Source organism: Brachionichthys hirsutus, chromosome 11 (assembly GCF_040956055.1).
Source record: "Brachionichthys hirsutus isolate HB-005 chromosome 11, CSIRO-AGI_Bhir_v1, whole genome shotgun sequence".
NCBI lineage: Eukaryota > Metazoa > Chordata > Actinopteri > Lophiiformes > Brachionichthyidae > Brachionichthys > Brachionichthys hirsutus.
Genome location: NC_090907.1, coordinates 13,267,190 through 13,277,189, shown reverse-complemented (window position 1 = coordinate 13,277,189; position 10,000 = coordinate 13,267,190). Strand labels below are relative to the sequence as shown.

General features: G+C 47.6%; 1 protein-coding gene across 1 annotated transcript in view; it reads right to left on the bottom strand.

Annotated features, from left to right (window-relative positions):
* The window catches only part of LOC137901642 (sodium/calcium exchanger 2-like), a 30,543-nt gene extending 26,341 nt beyond the window's left edge, over positions 1–4,202 (bottom strand). Inside the window, exons 1-4 of the mRNA XM_068745686.1 lie at positions 3,954–4,202; positions 1,441–1,578; positions 1,071–1,298; positions 200–589 (exon numbers count right to left, since the gene is read on the bottom strand). Coding sequence (XP_068601787.1) covers positions 200–589; positions 1,071–1,298; positions 1,441–1,578; positions 3,954–4,202 — 1,005 coding nt within the window. The remainder of the gene's footprint in view (positions 1–199; positions 590–1,070; positions 1,299–1,440; positions 1,579–3,953) is intronic.
* Positions 4,203–10,000: the final 5,798 nt, after the last annotated feature.

The window sequence follows — 10,000 nt, the reverse complement described above, 5'->3', positions numbered from 1 at the left end:
GGGATGTTCTGCACCAACTCCTGCTGCGCACTCTTCTGGACATACAAAGGCTGGGGGCATTGGTAGATCAAGGCTCACGTCCTCACCAATGGAGACCAAACACACCGGCAGTTAGGGGACTTTGATTCTGAGTGTTGCTTCCATAGCTGTGGAAATACGTTCAGGATGTTGCCGTGCCGTTTCCTCCCCTCTGACTCACCTCTTTGCGACTCTCGTCCAGCTCCTTGCTGCTTTCCACATTGACCATTGTGCTGTTAGAGTTGGGAAGGTTGCCTCTGGCTCCTGTTGCCATGACCCCCGCTGCTGCCCCGATATTATTGGATGCAGCGCCTGGGTCCTGAGCTCCGCCCCCACAGTTCTCAGAAGGGACCATAGCGCCACCGTGAAGTTGGAACTTGCCGTCGTTTATCATCTCCATGCCGCCCTTGTTGGGTGTCAGGTCTCCTTCCGTCTCCACGACAATACCACGGCGCTTGTCGGCACGGTAACGCTTGCCCATGTATTTGTAGAAGAGGAGGCGGCGATCGGCGATCCAAGCCAGGAGGACACACACCGGGAAGAAGAGCAGGGTCACGAGGGCCTCCCACACCTGAACCACGTAAAAACAGCCAATCAGGTCACTCCACCTGATTGAATCATAGCAGACAGTCGAAGGGGCGGATGGAGAGGGCGTGGCCAGATAGAATAAACAAATATACACCTCTCCATTGTCATATACAGCAGCACTGAAACGTATTCGTTTAGAAACACAGAAGCAGTCGGTTCAGATTTACTAACTGCGTTATTCAAAGGCTGCTTCCAATTTATTTTAAACTTAGGCTCAATCTTAAATCATAATGTGAAAACAAACCAGCTCGTCAGGTGAGTTTACCTACAGAGAGCTTGACATGGTATTACTGCAAGTCAGCTCAAAAAGATATGTCAACTTAACTATTGCTCTAATGTTTGATTGATTATTCCTCCACCGGGCCTGCTTAGCCTTCACTCCACGTTAAAAGGACTCTTTCAGAACCGGCCTGACATTGCATGCCTTCATTTATTTGCTTTTGAACTAACTGAACTTGCCACACCTCCACGACACCCGGCGACATAACGGACAGGATGAGGAAGAGCCAGATGTAGGCGAAGATGCTCCAGAAGGCCGTGATGAAGAACACCCTGAGGTGTTTGATCTTGCGGGTCTCATCTTTGGGGACCACCCAAACACAGATCCCGAGGATCACAAACATGTTGAAGGCTGCGCTGCCGACAATGGTTCCCGGTCCCAGCTCACCGGCCTCAAACTTGTGACCACACACCTGGAAAGATGGAGACTGAGTGAGGAGCGAAAGATGCTGATTTATACAGCCGTTAAGAAATGGAAAAGGAAGACACAGAGGAGCAGCAGGAATCCTCCTAAACTCTCTGTGTGTGTGTGTGTGTGTGTGTGTGTGTGTCTACCTCTATTACGGACAGCAGTATCTCCGGCGCGCTGGAGCCGAGAGCCATCAGTGTCAGGTTGGACACCGTTTCATTCCAGATTCGAACTGTCGCCACTGATGTTTCCCCGTTGGGCAGTGTGATGGTCACCTCCTTCTCCTGGTGGCACAACAAGCACACAGACATCCGTCTGAGTAGATGAAACCGGAGTCCAGTCACTGTGCAGTCACCTGCCGCGCTGCGTAACGTACCGCAACAAAGTCTGTACGTAATGAATTCATGTGCTCTTCTGAAATGATCACCATTGTTCATGGGCCATTCACTGAGCGCTAAGTGATAATACAGCACAGAAAGGCCTATTTAATTGCACAACATACACATAAACACATGAATGGCAAACCGACACCCAACTTGAGGAGGCGTTGTTGCTGCCAGAGCGATTGAGTGTGTTGAGAAATACTTCAAAATAATAATTTTCCTCGCAGATTGTACGGATTCCTATCGACAAAAGAGGAAGCGGATCAACGGATCGTTTAGTAATGATTGCATTCACTTGTTGTTGTTTGTTTCACACAGCATCCCAGCATTTTGGAGTCTGAATCCGTTTCAGAACACGAAGAGGAGAACCTCAGGAGAACCTGAGTGACCGCTGATGATGCTTGAATCGGGACACGTTGTTCATCGGCGCTTCTTCTCCATATTGACTTTGCTGTTTATGGTCCACTCTGTCCCGAACTACCTGCTTCCTGCTGTTATCTAAAGCAGGCTAAGTAGAGGTGAAGTTTGGTTGTGTTTAATGACCCAAACACTAAAGACACCCAAAGTGATGGGAAAACAAGAGCAAATGAACAATTACTTGGTGGTTAGTCTCACCCTGTCCAAATAAATAGACACGTACATTATTATCTAAGTTAGATATGGCTGTATATCAGTCATTGCTCAGCTACGCATGCTTAATCAAGATCAGAATGTTTAATTCATTCATAATGTATTTATTCTTTGATGACAGCTGCTATCCTGTTTAAACCAGAATTTAATGCAATTGAATTAGTCCAGGCTCAGATAATAGATTCAATATGGAATCAGTCGATGCTTCATTTGCTCTCATTTGGAGTTCAGCATGGGCTCTTTATTGTGGGTCCCATTTTTAGCAGACGTCAAACACAAGACGAAACTTCATCCTGGACCTCCGAGACAAGCCGTGGCTTTGTTCTGAGGAACGAGGGACTCTCCAGCGGGACAAGGTTCTCTGTGGAATCCAGTTCTTCATTTGGGCTTGCTGAGATCATGGTGGTGCTGCAGAACCTGGACCTGTGTCCCTCAACACTGAAGTCCACGTCGCTAGCATTAGCATTTATAGCTTTATATCGCTAGCATTAGCATTTTGTTTTTGTCTGCTCCTGCTCTGTCTCGCTATCACTTCCCTATCCATCTCCTTGACTCGTCTCCGACCTGCCATTCTCTCTCTCTCTCTCTCTCTCTCTCTCTCTCAACCCAGCCGGTCAGACAGATGGCCGTCCACCATGAGCCTAGGTTCTGTCCAAGGTTTCTGCCCGTTAGAGGGAAGTTTTTCCTTGCCTCCGTTGCTCTTGTGGGTCAAGTTGGGTTCTGTGTTTCCCTGCAGGTCTTTCCCTGCTAATCCTGTAAAGTGCCTTGAGATGACTTTATGTTGTGATCTGGCGCTATATAAATAAAATTGAATTGAATTGAATTGAATGATGAGGAGAAGACACGGCATAATGTGAAATCAAAAACTGATTTTTGATTTCACCCTGAAACTTTACAAGGGAGGGAGGACATGAGAGTGGCTGGTGTTGGGGAGGACGATGCAAAGGACAGGGCTAGAGGACGACCCAGGAGAAGAGACATGGACGTAGTGAGGGAGGACATGAGAGTGGCTGGTGTTGGGGAGGACGATGCAAAGGACAGGGTAAGGTGGAGAACGTTGATTTTCTGCGGTGACCCCTCAGGGGACAAGAAGAAAGTGCAGGAGTAGTAGTAGTAGTAGTAGTAGTACTGTGTATAATAAAAATCTGAATATATTTTGAAATGTGTGCCTTTGTATTTCCAAAAGCATTCTGGATGGGAAGGCAACAAGTGTCTAAGAAACTTCATTACTAAAATGGAATGAGCTCTTACCGCAGTGCTTTACTCTTCAACAATGGAGCGGGCGCAGTTTTCAAGGTTTAATGGGATATTAAAGAGTGAAATTAACTTACTAAGCAAATCACACAGATAAAAATAGAACAGGGTTTCGGCGTTAATGGTCACGGTTCGGCTTTAGGGGTAAAACCTTCTATTCTCAATGTCTGTTTATTTCTTTAATCTTTTCAAGTATTTTCCGTTTATTGAATGTTGTATTTTGTGTTTACTGGTATTTATTTACTATTTATTTTGTAAAAAACCACATGAATTATTATCGTTCCCGAGCATTTAGTTGTGAAGGAAAGACATACGTAGTATCTCGTGACTATACTCCCAGTACTTTTTCTTCGGCTACGCCATCCATGCATTCCTCCAGTCATCCTTCTCACCTGTGACGTGATGACCTCTATGGACGCCATGAAGCGGTCGGCGATGATGGACACGCCCAGGAACATGTACATGAGCGACACAAAGTAGACGACAGCTCGGGCCACCTGGTCGGCGAGTCCTGGCCCGTTGGGCTCCCAGACAGGAAACAGAATGCCAGGCTGACACACCGGAATGTCCTCGCATGCCGCCTTGACACCAGATGAGTTGGTGCTGACATTAGAGGAAGGCGGGAAGGTGGAGGGAAACATGGAGGGCGAGGCCACACGCAGGTTGGGGTCACCACTGGATTCACTGCGCTGGGACTCTGACTGGCAGGAAGGCAGCAGGAGGAGGAGGAGGAGGAGGAAGGTGGCGGGAGAGGTCAAGAGAAACATAGTGGCATGTGTTTCCCGAGATCGCTGACAGTAAAGGATGAGAGGATGGTGGGTTCATCCGATGATGCAGGAGGTGCCGGGTGGTGTGACCAGCTCACCTGTGGAGGAAGAGAGGTGGGAAACAAAGATCAATCATTTTGTGACACGCTGAAAACAAACAACATTTGAACAGATCGGAGAAATGCATCCAAAATAGACAAAAAAAATTTCTTATTTGCAATCGAATTACAGTCGGGACAGACAGCCAGATTGAACAGGAGATGCAAAAAGAGATGAAGAAGAAGAACAAAAGGAACAGAGGAAGGAGGGATGACAACAACAAAGAGAGGGAAGATGAGATGATGAGAGGGCCAAGGAATGAGTGAAGGATGAATGATTGTGTGTGTGTGTATTATCACTGAAATAAAAGAGCCAATCAAAACCGCAAAGGAAAATGTAGAGTCAGCGAAAGCAAACCAGGAACGAGGGTGAGAACACAGGATACCAATAAAAAAAAAAGCATGGACCAAGAGAAAGGTGAAATGGAGACGCGGAGACGTTTCAAGATGAGAGGTTCCAAAAATAGAGAGACAGAAGAATGATAAAAGAAGAAAAGGCAAGAAATAGAGGCCTCGAGACAGTAACGGCAAGACTTTGGTGCCGGCTGATAAAGAGAAGCCATAAAAAACAGGAAGGAATGACTCGTTCTCACGTTCTGTTTGTGTCCTTTCGTCTGTGCTTTTATTTGAATGATAAAAAAAAAGAAATGACAAAATCCTCCTCTTCTTTCTACCGGTCAGCCAAAGACACACGCAGACTGCAGAGCGCTGTGATTGGCTGAGTGCGACCGGACCAGCTGGTGATAGATCAGCCTCGACAGGAAACCGAGGCCCGTTATGAGCACTGGTCATTCATCCTCCGTCGCTCTCTTCCTCTCACGCTTCATCTCTCTGCCCATTCATCCCTTTGTGTAGAGGAACGCACCTGCCAACACCTTCTGCTGTCAAAGGTTACACACTCGTCTTCCCTCCATTCCTGCACATATTTCATTTTCCTCATCATAGTCAGATTCATACAAGGTGATCATCTTCTCTCTCTGCGTCTCGTGTTTGAGCGGAATACAAAAGGGCACTAAAGGGCAGCAGAAAAGCTACACGAGAGAATAGAGACGCTGGGATCTCCACCAAGGCCAGGTGAAGTGCTCCCGGCTGCTGTTGTCCTATTGGATGGTTTCACTTATCAGCTGAGATGTGCAATTAGAAGCAACAGAGGCCGATGCGAATCGGTTCTAATGGAATAACCCATTGAAACACGCATTCCATATAAAGAATCTATCAGAACACAAACAAGGACAAACGAGGACAAGCGAGGACCATCAGAGAATACGATCCTCAACTTTTGGTAAAATGCAAATCAGCCATCGACTCATGGCAGCATCAGTCAGGCAACACGCGGGTCCGTCTGCCCGTGTCGTGGATGCTCAAAGAGCTACAGGCGTGCATGTGATGGGTGCTTTGTCTGAACGTCCTTCCTGCAGGCTTGGGAGGAGGTGCGGGTCTGTTTTGGCTTAGAAGGAAACCCAGACGAAACAACATTTTATTCTGTTGTCGGCCGCTCGCTTCAAACGGAAGCACGCCTCTGTTCAAAGGTGTAACGTGTTCCTCCTGTGTCTTAAAAAATGAGTCTCAGCGGACGCGACCGTCTGGGCCGAGGATGGTGTAAAGTCTGCAGCAGCTCAAATGACACAGCTTTAAGAAATAAATCCGATTGTTTGCTAATCAAATCGTGGCGCTAGTCATCAGCATCCATCACAGAATGCACGTCACGCGCGGCTTTCTTCTTTCTCCTCATTGCTTTTTCCATTTTGTAGAGCGATGCTGATGGAGGGAAGGCTGAAAGTGAACTGGCCAGCCACCCCATCGCTGCCCACAGTTCACATTGCACAAACACATCGCAAACCATTTGTTTATTCATATTAAAAAAGCACAATAATGTGGGGGGGGGGGGCTCCTGCAGCCTCACTTTTGTTCCTACTTGTGGCACAAATCACACCTAAACTAATTTAATTGAAGAAGTGAGTTCTCAAAGAGTTCTTCACGGGAGTTAAACGCTGCTCAAACGGAGATGTGGTGTTGGGTGCTCCAGCATGAAATGGATCAGCATCACCGGGACTGAGTGAACCGACACGCCACTGCTCGACAGCTGATTCATGATTAGAAACTCCAGAGTCATATTTGGTTTGACCCTTCTGGGCAGCTGTAGTCACACAATGACCAGGAAGGTCTGGTTGGGATAGAGGAAAGAATCGAAGGAAAGGAAAGGAGATAGAAAAAAGATGGAGTGAAGGAGGAACGATGGGCTTATCAAAGAGAGCCAGAGAGGGAAAGTGAGACGTGCATTAAGTTAGGGCAGCTGGAAGGATGGGAGAAAAGGAGACCGGTGAGAAAGGGAGGTGGATAGAGGGGGTGGTCGGGGGGGCATGATTGGGTGATTAAAGAAAAAAAGGAGCGATAAATGGGAGTGACGGAGGGTTTGGCGATGGGATGGCTTTTGGAAGTGATGGACAGTGACGGGTGGATGAAAAGAAAGGAGGCAGGAACACTGGAGATCGAGGTCCTCAATGTGTTTATAGTCATGATTCAGTATGGGAACAGTGTGTTGTCATGGCGACAAGGGCAGAGATTTGGAGGGGCTATCAATCAGTGGTGTGAGAGAGAGGGAGAGAGAGAGACCTTATCACCAGGAGCGCCCTGAGCAGAGGAACAAAACCACTGCACACACGCGCACACGCGCACACGCGCACACGCGCACATGCGCACACGCGCACACGCACACACTTTGGTGAGCCGTCCCAGAGTTACCTCCTCCTGAATGCCCCACACGCGTATCTCCGTCTTGTGTTCATGCCAGCGAAGCCGAGAACATTCTCACGCTGGCAAGTTGTTGCAAAGGGTTCATCTACAGGTACCGGTATTTACTGTAGAGGGGGGAGGAGGAAAGGGGTGGCCAGTCTGCCCCCCCCATCTGTTTGAGGGGGGCACCTGCATGCTGCTAACGTGTTCCCCTCACAGTTAATACCGGAACACAGAAGTTATGTAATGATGGGATCACGTGACTTTTAATAATACTTTATTAATCTGTCCCTTGGAGGGCAATTTGGTTTACAGCAGTTTGAACTGCTGCTGGTCGCAGCGTGCGCATGCGCCCGGGCAACGCGGGCGAAGTGTCTTGCCTAAGGACACAACGACAGTGTACACATGCGCCTGAGCCGGGGATCAAACCGCCAACCTCTCGGTCGCAGGACGACCCTCTCAACCACTGCACCACTGTCACCCCTTACATAAAGTCGATGCTGCAATCAGCCTCTGACTGTAAACCCCTACTAATCAGAGAGACATTTAATCGGTGCATTAAACATTGATTGATAAGGTCTGCTTCAATTAACCCCTTGAGAGGCTGAATCTGGCGGAAAGGTGAGTTCACATTGATTACCTCTTGCGCCATCTATGCGTGAGATGTGCATTTGGGGGCTCTGTGGACACAGAGTTGTCTCGTAATGTCTTAAAAGGGATGTTTCTATTCACCTTAATGTTCATCAAATCCTGCAGAAATATACTAGAAAGACAAGATCAGAATACAAGTTTGATCATGTTCCCGTAGAGCAGAGGTGCTACTTATAAAATGACCAAGTCACAAAGATCTACCCACTAAAAAAAGCATTTTCAAATATGTTGAGGATTCTTTATTTACAGTGTATGCTGATGTACCCTGCGTAAACGCATGAGCAAATATTGCATAACACAATTTAATTAACTATGAAGTTCTTTTGTAATTACATCAGTTTACTTTGATGACTTGCATTGACTTGATTCAGCCAGTGATGCGTAGTCCGGACAGTAGCTGCTGACTCAGCCTCAAGCACACTTCCAAATGTTCATCCGTCATGGTGGAACGGTGCTTGGACTGAATGATCTTCATGTGGGACAAGGCTGACTCGCATAAATAAGTGGAGCCGAGTAATGCAGTGAAGGAGGCGGCGCATGTCCTCATGTTGGGGGACGTTGACAGTTTTACATGAACATTGTTGAAATGTTGACCCAGAACTTGAATTGAATTCTGTCCTTACGGCTGCATTTGGAAATGAAGGACTTTACATTTCTCTTTCACTGGAATTGAGCGGGGGGTGAATGCCTCATTAATTAATGCTCCCCTTTCTTCCATGTCTTTGCTTCCTGCCCACTTTTCTCATTCCAAGACCAAGTTAAAAGAAATGTGATCACAGCTGCAATATCCGGAGAATGTTTAGTGTGCTGTAAATTTGGATGGCATTCATTTCTAAGAGGGGGGGGGGGGGGGGTGGATTATAAGTGTTTCTCAAGGGAACCCAGCTTTAAGGGATGCAACTGAATGATTTCAGTACTTTAGTGAGGAGGAGGACAGACCGCAGCAACAAGCCAGTGTGCACCTGTGGGTTGTGTGATGGTGATGATGATGATGATGATGATGCCACCATCTGCTGTTGCCGTAACAATGGAAAACATCAAGGGGATATAAAGAGGCTCTTTGATGCCCCCCCCCCCCCCCCCCCCCCGTAATAGACGACATTTTGTTCAATTCCGAAGCAGAGTTGACTTTTCAGATGCCTGCTCTAATCTCCGTGATTGACACTTCATGCAGCGCTGACATTCAGTGCTAAAGTGCTATTTCCTTTGTGTGGAGAGGCAGAGTGGCAGGAAGCTGAATAGTGGATGGACGGCAGCGCATGTGTGTGTGTGTGTGTGTGTGTAAGGGTCACATGCCTTTTTCTAGAAGGTGGTGTAACCATCTGCCCAATCAGCAGGGCCTCAACACACACACATTTCTTTCGGCATTAAACTAGCAGAGATGTGAAATGTGACGTAAATCAGGACCTCGAAAATGTATGTTCAGCATTTAAATGCCGAGACTGGTGAATTTAAACTTCACTTACAGCCTCTCATAGGCAGCAATGGTTTTTAATGGCTGCAAAGACAGTAATATGAGACAGGTGTCACGCACCCCAATCCCTCCGGTGTAACAGCTTCTACCTCTTTGCCGAGGCAGGAGAGCTGCCAATGGCGATTTAAATGTCACAGTCTTATATATGACGATCCTTACTCAGCAAAAGAATATTCCCTGGAACTTCTGCACAAATAAATAAACCATCCAGTCAATCCTTCGTAGTTTGGTAGGTCTGTAATCACCTCCTGAAACACGTCTGGCAGAACCCCCCCCCCCTTCTGACGTCAGGAGGGGCAAATGTGCACAAGATGTGCATGCACATGCGTGTGTGCGTTCCCGTGTCTGCGTTCTGCCCGTCCACGCTCTACGGGATTTTCCCTCCATAACGTTTCTTTTTGGTGGTAAAGTTCCGGCGAAAAAATGGGCAAAAACGTTTTAGTGTGTGGTAAACACTTTGATCGAGACGCTTTATGGAGCGGGAGACAGACGGAGACAGACGGAGACGGACGGAGACAGACGGAGACAGACGGAGACGGACGGAGACAGACGGAGACGGACGGAGATAGACATCGGCGCTGCGTTCGCGATTCTGCCGATGCAGCGCCGATCCGTCACGGTGAAGAGGAAGCTGAGCCGAAAGGCAAAGCTCTCCATTTACCGGTCGATCTCCGTTCCTACCCTCACCTGAGGTCACGACCTTTGGGGAGTGACCC